Genomic DNA, 20,733 nt, shown 5'->3' with positions numbered 1-20,733 from the left:
GCTATGAAGAGGGGGTGTGGACACTGCTATGAAGAGGGGGTGTGGACACTGCTATGAAGAGGGGGTGTGGACACTGCTATGAAGAGGGGGTGTGGACACTGCTATGAAGAGGGGGTGAGGACACTACTAAAAATAGGGGATGTGGACACTGCTATGAAGAGGTGGTGTGGGCATTGCTATAAAGATGGGGTGAGGACACTGCTATGAGGCGGGACGGGTGGTTGAGGACACTGCTACAAAGATGGGGTGTGGACAGGGGTATGAGGCAGGGGGGTTGAGGTCACTGCTACAAAGAGGGCGTAAGGACAGGGCTAGCAAGAGAGGGCTGAGGACACTGCTATAAAGAGGGGGTGCAGACACTGCTATGAGGCGGGGTGTAGGGTTGCCACCTGTTCGGGGTTTAACCCGGACAGTTCGAGTTTTAAATCATGTGTCCGGGTTTAAGTTTGCCTGAAACCCGGGACACAATATACAGACAGGAATGTGGCTTGAAACAGGGCCTAACAGGAGGGTGAGAGGGCACTATGGTGAGGGGGCACTATGCACTATGGTGAGGGGGCACTATGCACTATGGAGCTCCCAAAGGTGTCCCAGGTCTGTCATCCTATAGTATATACTAAAAAATAAATTTTGCTGTGCGCTGCTAAAGTATTCCCGGTTTAGCTTGAAGAAAAAGTGTCAACTCTGGGGGGGGGGGGGGGGGGAGGGGTTAAGGACACTGCTATAAAGAGGGGGTGTGGAAATTGTTTTGAAGGGGGGGGGGCTGAGGTCACTGCTATAAAGTGGGGGTAAGGACAGGGCTATCAAGAGAGGGCTGAGGCAGGGGTGGGTTGAGGACACTGCTACAAAGGGGGGGCATGACGGGAGGGCCCGTGGAACCCAGAATCCCTTGAAAAGGTTGGGAAACCCTTGTTTCAGCTCCCCATGCACCTCTTATGTCTAAGTCACCCTGCGTCCATTAGGGGCACAGGGTGACTGAGAAAATATGGCTCGGATTACTTAAAATGGGACAGTAATATTTATCCACACTATCTCCCAGGATATATATAAAGACTATTCTTGGTTTGTTTGATTCTGAACTCAACATGTTAATTGAAAGAGCTGATCACATTGGCCTCTTTACAATGTAGGAGACAGGCCGACCCCTACTGGAGCTCCTGCTATTGTGAGAAGGTGTCCTGTGTTTATACTTATGATAATGTATAGTCTACAGTGTGAAGCTCGGTGACAACAAGTCTGACCTGCAGTGAAATCCTGATTAATCACAATACTGGCCAGGTGGGCATGGAGTCACCTCGCCTGCTTTAAGAGATTAGTTAATTAGCTCATGTTAATTTATGTTTCTGGTTACAGGTGTATTGTTAGAATAATATGAGCAGGATGGGGGATCCTCCTCTTCAACTGTATATAAGACTGTATTTCTTGTTCTAATAAACAGTCCATGGTGAGCAACCAAATGAGTATTGCCTTGTTTATGGTTGTCAGTGGTTGGAATATCTGATATCTATATTCAGACTGGAAGGAAGCCGTATATGACGAAAGCACTCAAGCGGCGTGTGGGACATTTCGTTACAGGGGGTGTGGCCACTGCTATGAAGGGGGGCTGAGGACACTGCTACAAAGATGGGGTGAGGACAGTGCTATGAAGAGGGGGCTGAGGACAGTGCTATGAAGAGAGGGTGTGGCCACTGGTATGAAGGAGGGGCTGAGGACACTGCTATAAGGAGGGGGTGTGGCCACTGCTATGAAGGAGGGGCTGCGGACACTACTATAAAGAGGGGGTGTGGCCACTGCTATGAAGAGGGGCTGAGGACACTGCTACAAAGATGGGGTGAGGACAGTGCTATGAAGAGAGGGTGTGGCCACTGGTATGAAGGAGGGGCTGAGGACACTGCTATAAGGAGGGGGTGTGGCCACTGCTATGAAGGAGGGGCTGAAGACACTACTATAAAGAGGGGATGTGGCCACTGCTATGAAGGAGGGGCTGAAGACACTACTATAAAGAGGGGGTAAGGAGAGTGCTATAAAGAGGTGGTAAGGACAATGCTATAAAGGGGGGGCTGAGGATTCTGCTATAAAAAGGGGGTGTGGCCACTGCTATGAAGGAGGGGCTGAGGAAGGAAGAAGGAACCATGACGTAAAGTGGTGGGAGTGTGATGTGGAGGGGAACTGTGATGTGAAGGGGGACTTTTATGTGAGGGGGGAGACTAAGGACACTGATGGGGGGAGGGGGGGCTGCAATGTAAAGGATGTGAGTCATCAGAGAAAAATGTGATTCGGACCTTTGCTGGAAGAAAATTTGACTAACTGGACCTCTGTGAATTTTAATTCAATACCCCGATATATAAACTGTACTCAGGTCACATCTAAGTCTTTAGCACTGACCGGAATGTATAGAACGGGCTGAATATAGAGTGATCCCCCTGTACAGAGCTCTGTGGGAGGAAGTGAGCCAATCACAGGCACAGGGGGAGGAGGGATCATGGCGAGTCCCGACGTTCACCAACAATATTTATTAGACCACATCCAGCAAAAGGAACATTTCAATGCTACTCAGGGAAAGTGATGAATGGGAAGCAATTGGGATTTCCAATAATATCAAATCATCCTGCTTTGCTGCTTTATCAATTATAACATTCGCTATAGAAACTGACTCTCAGCTGCCATGAAGTGGCGGATTCGGTTACCTACCTTCCTGGCGGGACTGGCGTTGAGCTGGTTCCGCCGACACGCATCGTTCTCCACCGCTGCGATGATCTCATCGGCTATTGATTGGGTTTGGGGGTTGACAGGAGAATGGCTGGCGACGGGGGACAGATCAACCGTGTGACCTCCAGGAGATATGGGGTCATCACACACCTGTGAATACACAATGAAGGTCAGCTCCGAGACTCTACACGGGATACGGGTTCAGAGAGGTGCACAGAAAACATGGTGAGCTCTAAAAGGAAACTTAAAGTGGTTGTAAACCCTTCCATATCCCCAGAGAAGTGACTGACCTCAGGTGATGCACAGATATGAATCCTTCTACATAAGTTGTACCTGTTTACCTGTAGCATCCACCTCTCTGACAAACCGTCCAATGGCTTCTATTCAGTGCCCCCCTACCCCTCTGAAAATCCCTCCATTCAGTGCCCCCACCCCTCCCTGCTAATTCCACCACTGGGCTCCATTCATTGTCCTCCCCCTCTCTCTGTCGATACCTCCACCGGCCTGAATTCAGTGTCCTCCCCCCTCTCTGTCAATTCCTCCACTGGCATCCAATCAGCGTCCCCAAACCCTCTCCGCCAATCCCTTCACTGGCCTTTTTTCCGTGCCCCCCCACCCCTCTCTCTAATGGCTTCCATTCAGTGTCCTCCACCCCTCTCTGTCAATCCCTCCACTGACCTCCATTCAGTGTCCTCCTTCCCTCTCTGCCAATCCCTCCATTGGCCTCTATACAGTGCCCCCCACCCCTCTCTGACAATCCCTCCAATGTCTTCCATTCGGTGCCCCCACCTCTCTCTGCCAATCCCTCCACTGGCTTCCATTCAGTGTCCTCCACCCCTCTCTGCCAATTCCTCTATTGACCTCCATTCAGTGTCCTCCACCCCTCTCTGCCAATTCCTCCATTGACCTCCATTCAGTGTCCTCCACCCCTCTCTGCCAATTCCTCCACTGACCTTCATTCAGTGTCCCCCCCCCCCCGTCGATCCTTCCACTGGCCTCCATTCAGTGCCCCTCACCCCTCTCTGCCATTCTCTCCAATGGCTTCCATTCAGTGCCCCCACACCTCTCTGCCAATCCCTCCACTGGTCTCCATTCAGTGTCCTCCACCCCTCTCTGCCAATTCCTCCACTGATCTTCATTCAGTGCCCCCCCCCCCTCCCCGTCGATCCTTCCACTGGCCTCCATTCAGTATCGCTCACCCCTCTCTGCCATTCCCTCCAATGGCTTCCATTCATTGCCCCCACACATCTCTGCCAATCCCTCCACTGGGCTCTATTCAGTGACCTCCCCCCCTCTCTGCCAATCCCTCCACTGGCCTCTATTTAGTGACCCACCCCTCTCTGCCAATCTGCAGAGCTCAGCGAGAGCTGATTGGGGGGGGGGGGGACACATCCTTCACACAGCACATAGGAACAGAGCTGAGGCTGTCAATGTGTGCTGGAGTTCCCTCCCCTGTCACCTGTTTTCTCTTGGTGTCAGAAATACCTGTCAGAAGTGACTCATGCAGATAACAAAGGAAGGAGGCAGCAGACAGAAATGACACTCAGTGCTCTGGTCTGAGACAAGTACACACTATAGAGGGATATGCTTTGGTCACATTTCAAGTCTGAGGTTCACAACCACTTTAATTCTTTAAATTAAATTTTTTAGTAACAGAGCTCATTTTTTTGCACAAATAAAAATAAGGCTTTAAGAGAGAGAGACAGAGTAATTGCACTGAGTCACTGAGTGCTCCCCCAGCGGCCAATCAAATGAGTCTCTGCTTCCTGCTCTGTAATGCTATAGTATTATATATACTGAACAGGAACTTTATATTCGACCCTCTAGTGATGTTCGGGTCACAGCTGAGGCCCCCTATACCTCATATATTGACAACCACTGCTCTAAGTTAAAGCTGAATACCAGGAATTGAGCTCCTTTGTAATAAGGGAAGGCACACTATGAGTTAAGTCCAAGGAGGTGCATGACACCTCCTGGACTCATCTCTTTTATTTACATCTGACAATCTTATTGCACTCCCGGAAGATGGCTGCCACGGCATTTCCGGGGAGCCCGAGGTCTAAGCATCTTCAACATTAGAGTCGGTGCAGCTGCTATGCCTGCCAATCATAGAAGCCTTTGTGTTATGTGAACTTATTCTCAAACTACAAAGGCTTCTCTGAATGGGCAGCAGAGGGGACGGGTGGGCATAGCTGCTCTATGCGCCTCTCTCCCCTCTCCCACTGCATTGCTATAAACCTGTCAGGTATAAATAATACAGATAAGTTCTGGAGGTGTCATGCACATCCTTGGACTTAACTCAAAGTGTGCCTGAACTTTTTACATAGTGTCTGAATTCCTGGAATTCAGTTTTAATCAAATTGCTCAAACCAACTGAAAATAACAGACTCTCTGTGCAGCCAAATTATACACAATCCTATATATACACACTATATGGCTAAAAGTATGTAAAGCCCCTCCAGATGATGGAGCTCAGAATGTCTCCAGTGAAGGGGCCTGGTAATAATCCATCATACAAAGACATTGTAGACAATTCTGCTCTTCCAACCTTGTGGTAACAGTTTGGTGAAGACCCCTTTCGGTTCCACCATGACTGGGCCCCTATGTGTACAAAGCCAGCTCCATAAAGACATGGATGAGCGAGTTCGGTGTGGAGGAACTCGAGTTTCCTGTACAGAGCCCTGACCTCAACCCTACTGAACACCTTTGGGATGAATTGGAACACAGATGGAAAGCTAGGTCTATTTTTTTGGTGCCGAATGTGAGGTCCAAGGTATGATCAAGCTCTTCCCATGGTAAACTAGGTCTATTTTTTGGCCCCCAATGTGAGGTCCAAGTTATGAACCAGCTAAAGCTAGGTCTATTTTTTTGGCCCTCAATGTGAGGTCCAAGATATGAACCAGTGCTTCTCATGGCAAGCTAGGTCTATTTTTTTTGCACCCAATGTGAGTACCAAGATATGATCTAGCTAAAGCTAGGTCTATTTTTTGGCCCTCAATGTGAGGCCCAAGATATGAACCAGTGCTTCTCATGGCAAACTAGGTCTATTCTTTGGCCCCCAATGTGAGGTCCAAGGTATGAACTAGCTAAAGCTAGGTCTTTTTTTTGGCCCCCAATGTGAGGTCCAAGATATGAACCAGCGCTTTTCATGGCAAGCTAGGCCTATTTTTGTTGGCGCCCAATGTGAGGTCCAAGATATGAACCAGCACTTCTCATGGAAAGCTAGGTCTATTTTTTTGGCGCCCAATGTGAGGTCCAAGATATGAACCAGCTCTTCCTATGGCAAACTAGGTCTATTCTTTGGCCCCCAATGTGAGGTCTAAGGTATGAACTAGCTAAAGCTAGGTCTTTTTTTGGCCCCCAATGTGAGGTCCAATGATATGAACCAGCGCTTCTCATGGCAAGCTAGGCCTATTTTTGTTGGCGCCCAATGCGAGGTCCAAGATATGAACCAGCACTTCTCATGGCAAGCTAGGTCTATTTTTGTTGGCGCCCAATGTGAGGTCTAAGGTATGAACCAGCTCTTCTCATCAGTACCTGACCTCACAAATGGGCGCAAATTCCCACAGACACCATTCAAAAGCTTGTGGAAAGTCTTCCCAGAAGAGTGGAGTTTGTTATAGCTGAAAAAGGGGGCATCTCCATATTAAAGTCCATAGGGGGAGGGGTGACAACACTATATTAATGGCCATGGAAGGAAAAGAAGCAATTCCATACTAATGGCCATGGAGGAAGAGGTGGCAATTCCAAATTAATGGCCAATGGGGGAGGGGCAACTCTATATTAACAGCCATGGGGGGAGGGGTGGCAATTCGATATTAACAGCCATTGAGGGAGGGGAAACTCCATATTAATGGCCATTGGGGTAGGGGTTCCCCAATAATAAACAGCAGTTGGGGGGGGGGGGGCAATGCCATATAACAGCCATGATTTTGAAATAGGAGTCCACCAAGCTCCTAGAGGTATGATGGTCGGGTGTCCACAGACTTTTAGCAGTTTCTATGGAATCCCCCTGTCGCTGCTCCTTGGTTATGGATTGGTTAGAGATTTTAAACAGTATTCTGGGCCTGCGAATCAGCAATTCAATAGTGGACAGCTCTCCTGGGTGAATCTGCTGCAGAATTGCCCATGTGATATTGGGTCGAAAAAGTACAAAAAGATAATTTAAAATAAATGAAATTCTAAAAGAATTTTTAGTTTTAGAAGAAAAAAAGTACACTGACCGGCGCCACATCCTCCTGGCTCTGCAGAGGCACCGGAGCTGGCTGCCGCACGATGTAATTGATTTGGCCCACAATGGTTTGCTGGACGTGCTGAGGTTGTTTGCTTTGGTTGATCTGTACGTTAGACGGCTGGCTCTGCAAGAGAAGCTCCAGGCCCTTCTGCATCTGCTCCAGCTCAAACTGCTGGTTGATGATGTCCAGGCTGTTGTGCATGACTTGCTCGTGGGTGGCGTCAGATGAGCTCAGCGCCGCGGGTGCCTGACCCTGGTGCCGCTGCTGCTGCACGTGACTGACACTGTGCACCGGGCCCAGCTGCATCTGCACAGACGGGGCCTGCAGGGAGGCGGCCGTGGTCAGCGGCATGGTCGTGTGTACTTGGCTGAAATCCGGAGTGGTCACGGCACAGATGGGGGCTACGCTCTGTACGGTGGGCTGGACAGTGGCCGCTCTCTGCTGCTGACTCTCTGACCAGAAGGATGTACTGTCCTGTTCGCTGTGCGGCTGCTGAGTCAACCATGGCTGGATGACCCTCAGGGGGCGGGAGGGACATTTCTGCTCCTTGGGTGCGCTGTACTGTAGGGGCTGCACCGCCTGCTGCTTGATGGTGGTGGAGTGGGAGAAGTTGACGTGGTGGCTGATGGTGCTGTTGACCGGTTGGCTCTTGGTGATCTGTGGCAAGGTGTGGCAGTGGGCACAGCAGACCGAGGTGGGGCACTGGACGGTAGGAGTGAAGTTCTGGGTGCTACTTAGGGGGGTCAGATGGGGGGTGCTGGGTTGGTGATGACCCTGATAGTAAGATGACTGCAGGTCTTCTACTGGTGCATAGCTGGGGACCTCTGAGGGCGCTACGTGCGCAGGATCACTCAGTATACAACCTGGAGGAGGGAATGTGCGAAACGCATGAGATCGTCTACAAAAATAACAATTTTAGATAAAAAAATATTTTATGATGTCACCTCAATTATATCACTTATAACACATCAAAGAGAAATCTCAACCTAACGTAGAACTGCAAACAAACATTTATTACAAAATATAAAGATATTACTGACTATGGCTGGTTTTCTTTAAAGACTATGTGTATTGGTGTTAGAATATAACCGTCTTCCGAAATTTGACTAGCATAGAAATCCCCCCACTGGTCTTCACTCGTTGTCCTCCACCCTCTCTGCAGATCCCCCCCCCCCCTCACTGGCTTCCATTCAGTGTCCTCCACCCCTCTCTGCCAATCCCTCCACTGCCTTCCATTCAGCATCTTCCACCTCTCTCTGCCAATCCCTCCACTGCCTTCCATTCAGTGTCCTCCACCCCTCTCTGCCAATCCCTCCACTGCCTTCCATTCAGTGTCCTCCACCCCTCTCTGCCAATCCCTCCACTGCCTTCCATTCAGTGTCCTCCACCCCTCTCTGCCAATCCCTCCACTGCCTTCCATTCAGCATCTTCCACCTCTCTCTGCCAATCCCTCCACTGCCTTCCATTCAGTGTCCTCCACCTCTCTCTGCCAATCCCTCCACTGCCTTCCATTCAGCATCTTCCACCTCTCTCTGCCAATCCCTCCACTGCCTTCCATTCAGTGTCCTCCACCCCTCTCTGCCAATCCCTCCACTGCCTTCCATTCAGCATCTTCCACCCCTCTCTGCCAATCCCTCCACTGCCTTCCATTCAGTGTCCTCCACCCCTCTCTGCCAATCCCTCCACTGCCTTCCATTCAGCATCCTACACCCCTCTCTGCCAATCCCTCCACTGCCTTCCATTCAGCATCCTCCACCCCTCTCTACCAATCCCTCCACTGCCTTCCATTCAGCATCCTCCACCCCTCTCTACCAATCCCTCCACTGCCTTCCATTCAGCATCTTCCACCTCTCTCTGCCAATCCCTCCACTGCCTTCCATTCAGCATCCTCCACCCCTCTCTACCAATCCCTCCACTGCCTTCCATTCAGCATCCTCCACCCCTCTCTACCAATCCCTCCACTGCCTTCCATTCAGCATCCTCCACCCCTCTCTGCCAATCCCTCCACTGCCTTCCATTCAGCATCCTCCACCCCTCTCTGCCAATCCCTCCACTGCCTTTCATTTAGCATCCTCCACCCCTCTCTACCAATCCCTCCACTGCCTTCCATTCAGCATCCTCCACCCCTCTCTACCAATCCCTCCACTGCCTTCCATTCAGCATCCTCCACCTCTCTCTGCCAATCCCTCCACTGCCTTCCATTCAGCATCCTCCACCCCTCTCTACCAATCCCTCCACTGCCTTCCATTCAGCATCCTCCACCCCTCTCTACCAATCCCTCCACTGCCTTCCATTCAGCATCCTCCACCCCTCTCTACCAATCCCTCCACTGCCTTCCATTCAGCATCCTCCACCCCTCTCTACCAATCCCTCCACTGCCTTCCATTCAGCATCCTCCACCCCTCTCTGCCAATCCCTCCACTGCCTTCCATTCAGCATCCTCCACCCCTCTCTGCCAATCCCTCCACTGCCTTTCATTTAGCATCCTCCACCCCTCTCTGCCAATCCCTCCACTGCCTTCCATTCAGCATCCTCCACCCTTCTCTACCAATCCCTTCACTGGCTCCCTATCACATAAAAAATACAACTTTAAAAAACCTACAACTCACAAAGCCATCCACAAATCTCTACCCTTAGCGACGCCACCAACTTTGCCTGAAAATATCAGCCAGACCGTTCTCTCCACCCCTCCCTAGCTCCCTCATCACCTCCTCCCATGCTCATCTCCAGGACTTCTCCAGAGCCTCTCCCATCCTCTAGAACTCTCTACCCCAATCTGTCTAACTATCTCCTACTCTGTATAACTTTAGATGATCCCTAAAAAAAAGAGTTTCTTCATGAGAGCCTATCCCACCTTTAACTAATTAAAAGAACCTTAAAATGTTTCCATCATCTCACCCCCCCCCCTCCCCCCACAGTTATTACCGTAATCATCTGCCCCTCCCATTAGATTGTAAGCTCCCAAGAGCAGGCGCCCTGATCCCTCTTGTATTGAATTGCATTGTAAGTGGTCTGTCTGCTTTATAATGTAAAGAACTGCAGAAACTGTTGGCGCTATATACAGTTGTGCTCATAAGTTTACACACCCCTGGCAGAATTTACGATTTATTGGCCATTTTTCGGAGAATATGAATGATAACACAAAATCATTTCTTTCCCTCGTGGTCAGTGTTTGGCTGAAGCCATTTATTATCAATCAACTGCGTTTACTCTTTTTAAATCATAATGACAACAGAAACTACCCAAATGACCCTGATCAAAAGTTTACATACCCTGGAAGGTTTGGCCTTGGTACAGACACAGGAGGCGGCACACACACAGGTTAAAATGGCAATTCAAGGTTAATTTCCCACATTTGTGCCTTTTAATTTACAATTAGTGTCTGTGTATAAATAGTCAATGAGTTTGTTAGCTCTCACGTGGATGCACTAAGTAGGCTAGACACTGAGCCACGAGGAGGTAGGAAAAAAAAGAACAGTCAAAAGACCTGCGTAACAAGGTAATGAAACTTTACAAAGATGGAAAAGGATATAAAAAGATATCAAAGGCCTTGAATATGCCAGTCAGTACTGTTTAATCACGTATTAAGAAGTGGAAAATTAGGGGCTGTTTCGATACAGAGCCAAGGTCACGTAGACCAAGAAAGATTGTAAACTTACGAGGACAGCTGTAAATACTGTATAATAGTAATAATGACAATAATCATGATAATAATAATGATGATGATGGTGATGATGATAATAATAAGGATAATAATACCCAAATTTGATATATTTTTGGTCCAGACGGACGGCTCCCAACTGAACTTCATCTTCAAGGGGCGTCCGAAATCCCCTCCACAGCTGGTCTCCAGGAGTCGCTGCATTTGGAACACAATCTGTTGGGAAAATGTCACAGTCAGGAGAATAAAAATGTATTTACTGCATACTTATGGCTGTTTTTGTAGTATAGAATTCCTATACATGTACCATATGAGTATCCCTAAAGAAGATTCGAAACCTGTCATTTTGAAACGCGTTACTGCATATCTAATCCATGTCCAAGGCTATTGGCAGGAATTTTCTTATGCTATCTGCACATATGTATATGCCATTCTTTTAATTCCTTACATCATTATTAGCTACATTTTATCTTGTTGTTTAATAAAATTTATAGTTTTTTTTATATGCATCTTTGGAGTATTGTTTTCTCATGTGCCATTAAAGTCCCTTTTTCATTGGAGGGTATTCCTTGTGTTCTGTGTCTATTGGGATGTTGGCACCCTCACAGTACTCTACCATGTACACTGCGATACTTTTTTTTTTTTTTTTTTTTTTTTTAATACTCGCCGATACCAATTATGGATACCAACTGTTTTGTTTATTTACAAATAAAAAAATATATATCTTTTTTTTTTTTTTAATTTTGCACTTGTTTTAATGTGAAGCGTGTAAATATATGTTAAAGGTGTAAAAATATGAATGAACAAAGCAAACAAACAAAAAGTTTTACTTATTATTAGGATATAAATTAGAAGTGAAAAAAAAAAACAAAAAAAAAAACAGGAAAATAATATTTAAATGGACAAGGAAAATAAGGAGTTAATAAATGCTGATTAGAGTAAATTAAGGGTTAATAAGGGAGTTAAACAGAGAAACATTTAATTAAAAATGTACTTGACAGGTTGCTTTAAACTGACTTCATCTGCAGATGGAAGTTCATCCCTTTGATCTGTAGATGAATAAACAGAAAGATACAAAATGAAACAATGTTTCTTTTTATCTTTCTGTTTCAGTAGCTGAGCAATGTTGTTGATAAAGCTGCTTTATCAGCTGATTTTTTTTTTTTTGACAGCTCTAATTGTCAGGACTTCAATTACACTTCAGCTGTCAACAGGGGAACCCCAATGACAGCTGAATGAGTCGTCGGTTGTTAGGGACACTGCATCCTTAACAACTGATAATTGCCGTCATTTTTTAAAAATTATTTCTTACATTGAAGCTGTCAGTGAAGGAATCCCGCTGACAGCTGAAAGAACTGAGCCTGAAATCAGTTTCAGGTATCGGAGCATTTATGAGTACTGATATTGATGCAAATGCTTAGCATCAGCACCGATACAAATATTGGTATCGGTGCAACCCTTATAAAAAATAATTTATAATTGCTGCTTTCCTTTTTACTTGGCTTTAAAATCCTACTTAGCTATGTAATGTTAAGAAGGGAGCTGGTGAGTTAAATTTACCATAATTGACCCTGTCTGTACTGTGCTGGCAGATCTCATTATCAGTTGTAAAACGAATGTGCACACGGTCTATCCTAACAAACGGTTAAAGATCTCGAGGCTCAGGTTCTGCATTGTATGTTATTACACTTAAAAAAAAAAAGTTGCTACATTTGTTGCTACATTTGTGCCATAATTGCACAATACCAGCTATTCCGAACCATAGAAGCTGCCTATAGAAACCTATATATATATGATACAAAGAAACAACTAGATAGTAGGTTTTTTTATTATTATTTAGGTTTGCTGTCTAAATAGGAACATATAAGAAACATATACTGGGGGTTTCTCAGAGCTGGAATTACCCTTTAAATTTGACATTAAAGAGTAATTTACCCATATTATATGAATTATGATAATAGAGTATACATTCAGGGTAGGTTCCTTTTTTCCACATCGATTTTCCCATTTTCAGTTGGGAGGCTCTCTTAATTTTTTCAATGCTTTTATAGATTTTTCAAGGCATTAAAAAACGTACTGAGTCAGACGTGGTTTGGCCACTTTGCTGCGGAGGACTTGAATGTCCTGCACAGAGCCCTGACCTCAACTCTACTGAACACCTTTGAGGGGAACTGGAACATGGATTGCGAGCCAGGTCTTTTTTTTTTTTTGGTGCCCAACGTGAGGCCCAAGGTGTGAACCAACTGTTCTCATCCAACATCAGGACTGGACCACACAAATGGGCATAAATTCCCATAGAAACCCTCCAAAACCTCCATACTGACCACCTTTGGGATGAATTGGAACATTTTTTTTTTTTGGTGCCCAATCAGGGGCCTGAGGTATGAACCAGCTTTTCCCATACAACATCAGGATCTGACCTAACAAAGGGCCACAAATTCCCCCAGACACACTTTTTTTTTTTTGGTGCACAACGTGGGTCCCAAGGTGTGAACCAAGTCTCCTCATCCAACATCAGTACCTAACCTCAAAAATGGCTATAAATTCCCCCAGACACACACTCAGCTTCCATACTGACCATTTTTGATATGAATTAGAATGTAGATTGTTAGCAAGGTCTTTTTTTTTGGTGTCCTATGTGGGGCCCAAGGTGTGATAGAATGCTGTTCATCCAACATCAGTACCTAACCCCACAAATAGCTACAAATTCCCACAGACACCCTCCAAAACCTCCAAACTGACCACCTTTGGGATGAATTGGAACATGTATTGCCAGCCAGGTCTTTTTTTTTTTGGTGCCCAACGTGGGGCCCAAGGTGTGAGCCAACTCTTCTTATCCAACATCAGGACCTGACCTCACAAATGGGCATAAATTCCCACAGACAACCTCCAAAACCTTCATACTGACCATCTTTGGGATGATGTGGAACATGAATTTTGAGCCATGTCTTTTTTTTTTTTGGTGCCCAACATGAGGCCCAGGGTGTGAGCCAGCTCTTCCTCATTCAACATCAGTACCTAACCCCACAAATGGCTACAAATTCCCACAGACACCCTCCAAAACCTCCAAACTGACCACCATTGGGGTGAATTGGAACACGGATTGCCAGCCAGGTCTTTTTTTTTTGGTGCCCAGCGTGGGGCCCAAGGTGTGAGCCAACTCTTCTTATCCAACATCAGGACCTGACCTCACAAACGGGCATAAATTCCCACAGACAACCTCCAAAACCTTCATACTGACCATCTTTGGGATGATGTGGAACATGAATTTTGAGCCATGTCTTTTTTTTTTTGGTGCCCAACATGAGGCCCAGGGTGTGAGCCAGCTCTTCCTCATTCAACATCAGTACCTAACCCCACAAATGGCTACAAATTCCCACAGACACCCTCCAAAACCTCCAAACTGACCACCTTTGGGATGAATTGGAACACGGATTGCCAGCCAGGTCTTTTTTTTTTTGGTGCCCAACGTGGGGCCCAAGGTGTGAGCCAACTCTTCTTATCCAACATCAGGACCTGACCTCACAAATGGGCATAAATTCCCACAGACAACCTCCAAAACCTTCATACTGACCATCTTTGAGATTACTTTGAAACATGGATTACGAGCCAGGTTTTTTTTTTTTTGGCGTCCAACGTGGGGCCCAGGGTATGAGCTATCTCTTCCAACATCAGTACCCAACCTCAGAAATGGCTACAAACTCTCCCTCAAATCCTCCCTACTGACCAATTTTAATATGAATTAGAACACTGATCCAGGTCTTTTTTTGGTGCCCAACGTGGGGCTCGAGGCATTAGCCTGCTCTTTTCATTAAACATCAGTGGCTGACCTCACAAATGACCATAATTTCCCACAGACACCCCAAAACCTCTCTACTGACCACCTTTGGGATGAATTGGTGGATGGTGGGTCTTCTCATCCATGGCTCGGTATGGGATGTGTGTAATGTGGTGCACAGTGTATCATACACACCAGCTCCTTGCTGAACAGGAAGGGGACGCTGTTCTTGCTGTACATGGCCCAGTTGATGAAGTTCTGGACGTGGTCCAGCTGGCGGTTCAGGACCAGCACTGACTGCAAATGCTGCTCAAACTTCTGCTGCTTCTCACTGGTGATTTTCTGTGTCAGGAAGAGAAAAAGAATTGTGTGACCTACTTTAGGGGAAATCAGAATCCAACCTCTATAGAGCAGAGTAATGGACTGCTGGAGGGCCCCCCGGGGGCCACATGGGTGGGAGAAAAAGGGCATCTTTGAAAAACAGAAATTTTACATTTGAATTTAAATTTACAAAGATACAAATGGAATTTATAATTCCAGGTTTCCCTTTCAGTCTCCAGTACTAAAATGGCTTCCTCTGATTTCACCGCACACTGTGGGCTTCTTACAATGTGCATTAGAAGCTTCAGCCAGTCAGAGAGAGCCCCGCCCCCATTTCCTGGCTGGAGGACGTCCAGTAGTACAATTCGTTTAGTTCTGAATTTGTTTTTCGGCAAAATTCGGCATATTCGCTAATTTGGAAACATCCAACGAAAGACCGTTTAATGCATTTTTTCCCAAAAACGAAAAAAGAACGAAAATCCAAAATGTAAAAATCTAAAAAATCTAAAGAACGAAAATCAGAAAATTTGAAAATCAGAATGAAAATCCAAGAATGGGAATGAAAATCGGAAAATTCGAAAAGAATAAAAATGCGAAAATCGAACAATTAGAAAGAACGAAAATCTGAAAATAGGAACAAAAATCCGAATGAAAATTCAAGAATAGAAACGAAAATTCGAAAAAGAAAAATACGAAAATTTAAAAAATCTGAAAGAACAAAAATCAGAAAATAGGAACAAAAATCCAATAATTTGAAAATCCAAAAATTTGAAAAGAACCAAAATCTAAGAATAGGAATGGACATCCGAAATTTGAAAAGAACAAAAAACCCAAAAATTCAAAAATTAGAAATAGCGAAAATCAGAAAATAGGAACAAAAATCTGAAAAAATTTGAAAATCAGAAAGAACAAAAATCTGAATGAAAATCCAAGAATAGAAACAAAAATTCGAAAAAAAATACGAAAATTTAAAAAAATCTGAAAGAACGAAAATCAGAAAATAGGAACAAAAATACAATAATTTGAAAATCCAAAAATTTGAAAAGAACCAAAATCTGAAAATTCTAAAATCTGAAAATTAGAATGAAAATCCAAGAATAGAAATGAAAATTTGAAAAGAGCAAAAATACGAAAGTGTGAAAAATCAGAAAGAATGAAAATCAGAAAATGGAACAAAAATCCCAAAATATGAAAATCAGAAAATCAGAACGAAAATCCAAGAATAGGAACAAAAATCCGAAAATTCGAAAGAACAAAAACCTGAAAATTTGAAAATCCAAAACTAAAAACAATTTGGATAATTTCTATTAGAATTAAAATGTTACATTTATTAATAATAATAATAATAATAATACAAACTATAATAATAGTTGGTTAACTATTAAATTATAGGTTTTGGAATTTCCTTTCAAATTTGTCTGTCCGTGAATGTAATGAATTCAAATTTATTCAAAATAAATAATATCGATCATAACGAATAATCCCGAAAAACGAAAAAAACAAAACAAACAAACACATGAAACGAAAATGAAAAAAAACTGACGTCCAGCAGCATCTAGCACATTCCTCCCCAGCCTGACTGCCCCTGGCCCTTCCCCTTACATTCATTTAAGAGGCTCAATGTCACATGTCTGACAATACATAGGGGGTGGTCCGCATGCTAATGAAGCCTTCCTAGGAACGCCTACTTCACTAGACTGACTCCACCCATCAATGCATTTGCATAAATCCTCCCATGAGCCAGCCCACTGCTTGCCAGGACTGAGGCCGGGTGTCGGGATGTTTACGGGAAGCTATGTACAGCCCCCTGCTGGCTCCTCCCACCAGCCAGGATCTGCCTGCATTGCACAGAGATGTCCAGTGATGACATCACAGAGCCCCAAAAAAAAAAAGTATGTAATGAAAACAGAAAGGCTTTATTTAAAAAATGTGATCAGCATTTTTATGGGTTATTTTCATTAAAAATATGGTGACAATAAGCAGCGCCACTGTCTATGGAGGTGACATAAGACAGACGCACTGATGGGAAACAATTTCCATGAAATCAGTGAAATAACACAGAACATCTTTCCCCCGCCCTGCGTACTCCTCCCACGCTCCCGCCCCCGCTCTTCCCTCTTCCCGCCCCTGCTCTTCTCTCTTCCCGCCCCTGCTCTTCTCTCTTCCCGCCCCCACTCTTCTCTCTTCCCTCCCCCGCTCTTCTCTCTTCCCGTCCCCGCTCTTCTATCTTCCCGCCCCCGCTCTTCTATCTTCCCGCCCCCGCTCTTCTATCTTCCCGCCCCCGCTCTTCTATCTTCCCGCCCCCGCTCTTCTCTCTTCCCGCCCCCGCTCTTCTCTCTTCCCTCCCCCGCTCTTCTCTCTTCCCGCCCCCGCTCTTCTATCTTCCCGCCCCCGCTCTTCTATCTTCCCGCCCCCGCTCTTCTATCTTCCCGCCCCCGCTCTTCTATCTGCCCGCCCCGCTCTTCTATCTTCCCGCCCCCGCTCTTCTCTCTTCCCGCCCCCGCTCTTCCCGCCCCCAGGGCGGCGCTCTTGCTCACCTCCAGCTGCTCCAGCAGGGAGTTCATCCTCTTGGTCAGCTCATTAATAATCACCATCTTGGTCATCTTGATCTGGTTCTCCACCTTCCGCTGCATGTGTTTTATTTCATACAACCTGAGAGACACAAGAGGAGAAGTGTCAGGATGTGCCGCCACCCCCGGCGTCTGCAGGAGTCTGCGGGACCGCCATTCCTTAGCCCGTCCCGGGAGTCTCCGGCAAAGTGTCATCGGTGATATATTACGGTGCGTGTATTCTAAATATTGTATTACTTTTCACAGAGATCACAGGACTCCCCCTGTTATTATCTGCTTTCCTCTACAGAAGGACGGCGCCATGTTTGTTCAGGCATCATCCAGGGTCACCACCTACTTCCTAAACTGAGATGACACAACCATGTAAATCCTGGTATCTGAGCACTTCTTGGTGGGGTGTACACAAATATCTGACTGGGGGAGGGGAGACTCAGGAATTGACTCCTCCTCCTTCTACAAAGTTCAGTCTGATCACTGGGGGAGGGGAGACTGAGGAAATGACTCCTCCTACAAAGTTACAATGTACAGTCTGATCACTGGGGGAGGGGAGACTGAGTTAATGACTCCTCCTTCTACAAAGTTACAATGTACAGTCTGATCACTGGGGGAGGGGAGACTGAGTTAATGACTCCTCCTTCTACAAAGTTACAATGTACAGTCTGATCACTGGGGGGAGGGGAGACTGAGGAAATGCCCCCTCCTTCTTCTACAAAGTTACAATGTACAGTCTGATCACTGGGGGAGGGGAGACTGAGGAAATGCCCCTTTCTCCTTCTACAAAGTTACAATGTACAGTCTGATCACTGGGGGAGGGGAGACGTAGGAAATGCCCCCTTCTCCTTCTACAAAGTTACAATGTACAGTCTGATCACTGGGGGAGGGGAGGGGTCACATAGTGCCCAATGGCAGCATCTCCTGGTAAACTTTAACGATTAACCTCTCTTGTTTTCTCCCTTGTAGTCTTTTTAATATTCCATTGGAAGCATTTTGTTTTATCTGTTTTATCTGTTGATCCTGACAGAAATTCAGGCTGTCCTGTGTTCTCTGCACACTTCCTGTTATCACTAAGCACCCCCCTCCCCCCCCCCCCCCCCCCATACACATCTCTTATCTTGGACCACAGAACAATTAGTCTTTATGTTGTAGAGAGCTAACTGTGGGAGGGGTTGAGTACTTTAGCAAAAGACAACTGGGCAGGGCTGACACCTTTCAGTCTCCAGCAATGCTGGGAGGAGTCCTCACTCACCGGTCCTCTATCTGCTTCCCGGCAGCTTGCACGACGATTTTCTTCTCCTCCACTTGCGTGACGACATTTTCCAGCAGGACGCGCTGATTCTGCAGAGCCTCCTCCAGCCTCCGGAACCTGAGAGGACGACACAGAAATCTCACTGTGGAGCCCCCCGATGGAGCAGAGAGGTTGTTCTAGCAGCCAATCAGACTACAGCATCCCATACATATCCGTCAACTATAGGTTCAGTTCACAAAACTTTAATGCAAGGATGAAAATATCTGTCATTTTAAAATCTCGCTGGACTTAACTGAAAATAACTGTCACAAAATGTAGGAGCCTCTGAAACGTGTTTCGAGGGACATTCCCCCTTCTTCAGGGCTGAGGTTTGGAGTGCAGCCAAATCCCACAGATTGGTGGACAACCAATGGAGTGATAGCAGTCACATGGAACAAATGTTTCATCATTTTTAATACATAAAAAAAATTCTATTTCCTCTCCGATCATTTCATGTCTGGCACTCCGTATACCGATCTACAGTCTCAAGTAAAAGAGGAACTCATTGGTTCCCTTCTATGTGATCAGCCTGAACCAGGGAATGTTCTAATCACCTGATCCACCATCCAGTGCCGGGTCTCCACCTGGAACAATCAGTGTCAATCAGGCCAATCAGTTTCTACAGAGATCTCAGTGTCTCCAGTGTCCCCAGTGTCCCCAGTGTCTCCAGTGATACCAGTGTCCCCAGTGTCTCCAGTGATACCAGTGTCTCCAGTGATCCCAGTGTCTCCAGAGATCTAAGTGTCTCCGGTGTCCCCAGTGTCTCCAGTGATCCCAGTGTCTCCAGAGATCTCTGTGTCTCTAGAGATCTCTGTGTCTCCAGTGATCCCAGTATCTCCAGTGATCCCAGTGTCTCCACTGATCTCAATGTCTCCAGTGACCCCAGTGTCTTCAGTGACCCCAGTGTCCCCGGTGTCTCCAGTGATCCCGGTGTCTCCAGTGATCCCAGTGTCTCCAGTGATCCCAGTGTCTCCAGTGATCCCAGTGTCTTCAGAGATCTCATTGTCTCTGGTGCCTGCAGCCACTCTGTAACCCCTGTGCACCCAGGGGGCCCCAATGTCTCCAGCACTCCTGTGCCTCCATTGACTCTCTGACACCTGTGCTCTTCTGTGGTTCCTGTGCACTCCAGTGGCCCCCATTGTCTCCAATGACCCCAACACTCTTGTGCCTCTATTGACTCTGTGCCCCCTGTATACTCCAGTGACCCCAGTATTCTCATGCTTCCAGTGACTCTGTAACCCCTGTGCACCCTAGTCACCCCAGGGTCTCTAGTGAACCCATCGCTCCTGTGCCTTTATTGACTTTATGGCAGCTGTGCACCCCTGTGTCTCTAGTGACCCCAATGTCTTCAGTGACCCCAACACTCCTGCATCTCCTATGACTCTGTACACTCTTGTCACCTGTGACCCCAGTGCTCCTGTGTCTCCAGTGACTCTATGACCCCTGTGTGCTCCTGTGCCTCCAGTCACTCTGTCTTCCATGCGCATTCCAGTGGCCTGTGTCTCCAGTGACTATGTGACCCCTTTTCACCCCAATGACCCTAGTGTCTCCAGTGCTTCTGTGTCTCCAGTAACTATATGACACCTGGGTGCTTCAGTGTCCCCAGTGTCTCTGTGCCTCCAGTCACTCTGTGACCCCTGTGCACTCCAGCAGCCCCCAATGTCTTCAGTGACCCCAGCATTCCTGTGCCTCTATTGACTGGGGGCCCCCTGTGTATTCCAGTGACCCCAGTATTCTCATGCTTCCAGTGACTCTGTAACCCCTTTGCACCCTATTGACCCCAGTGTCTCCAGTGACCCCAGCACTCCTGTGCCTCTAGTGACTCTGACCCCTGTGCACTCTAGTGACCCCCCAGTGTCTTCAGTAAACCCAGCACTCTTTAATCGCCCATGACCTCAGAGTATCCTTCATCACCTGTGACCCCAGAGTATCCTTCATCACCTGTGACCCCAGAGTATCCTTCATCACCCGTGACTCCAGAGTATCCTTCATCCCCCGTGACCCCAGAGTATCCTTCATCCCCCGTGACCCCAGAGTATCCTTCATCCCCCGTGACCCCAGAGTATCCTTCATCACCCGTGACCCCAGTGTATCCTTCATCACCTGTGACCCCAGAGTATCCTTCATCACCCGTGACCCCCCAGTATCCTTCATCCCCCGTGACCCCCGAGTAT

At 46.7% G+C, this 20,733-nt stretch overlaps 1 protein-coding gene across 7 annotated transcripts in view; it reads right to left on the bottom strand.

Moving 5' to 3' along the window:
- The window catches only part of TRIM66 (tripartite motif containing 66), an 83,530-nt gene that overhangs the window by 40,240 nt on the left and 22,557 nt on the right, over nucleotides 1-20,733 (bottom strand). For all 7 annotated transcript variants that reach the window (XM_077453657.1, XM_077453664.1, XM_077453659.1 and 4 more), the window contains exons 5-10: nucleotides 18,521-18,637; nucleotides 17,242-17,356; nucleotides 14,579-14,725; nucleotides 10,704-10,821; nucleotides 6,933-7,807; nucleotides 2,692-2,859 (exon numbers count right to left, since the gene is read on the bottom strand). In XM_077453657.1, the coding sequence (XP_077309783.1) occupies nucleotides 2,692-2,859; nucleotides 6,933-7,807; nucleotides 10,704-10,821; nucleotides 14,579-14,725; nucleotides 17,242-17,356; nucleotides 18,521-18,637 (1,540 nt within the window). The remainder of the gene's footprint in view (nucleotides 1-2,691; nucleotides 2,860-6,932; nucleotides 7,808-10,703; nucleotides 10,822-14,578; nucleotides 14,726-17,241; nucleotides 17,357-18,520; nucleotides 18,638-20,733) is intronic.

Source organism: Lithobates pipiens, unplaced genomic scaffold (assembly GCF_037356315.1).
Source record: "Lithobates pipiens isolate NorthernLeopardFrog02 unplaced genomic scaffold, aLitPip1_a1.2 Scaffold_24, whole genome shotgun sequence".
In the NCBI taxonomy this organism is placed as follows: Eukaryota; Metazoa; Chordata; class Amphibia; order Anura; family Ranidae; genus Lithobates; species Lithobates pipiens.
This window is presented reverse-complemented; position numbering and strand designations above follow the sequence as displayed.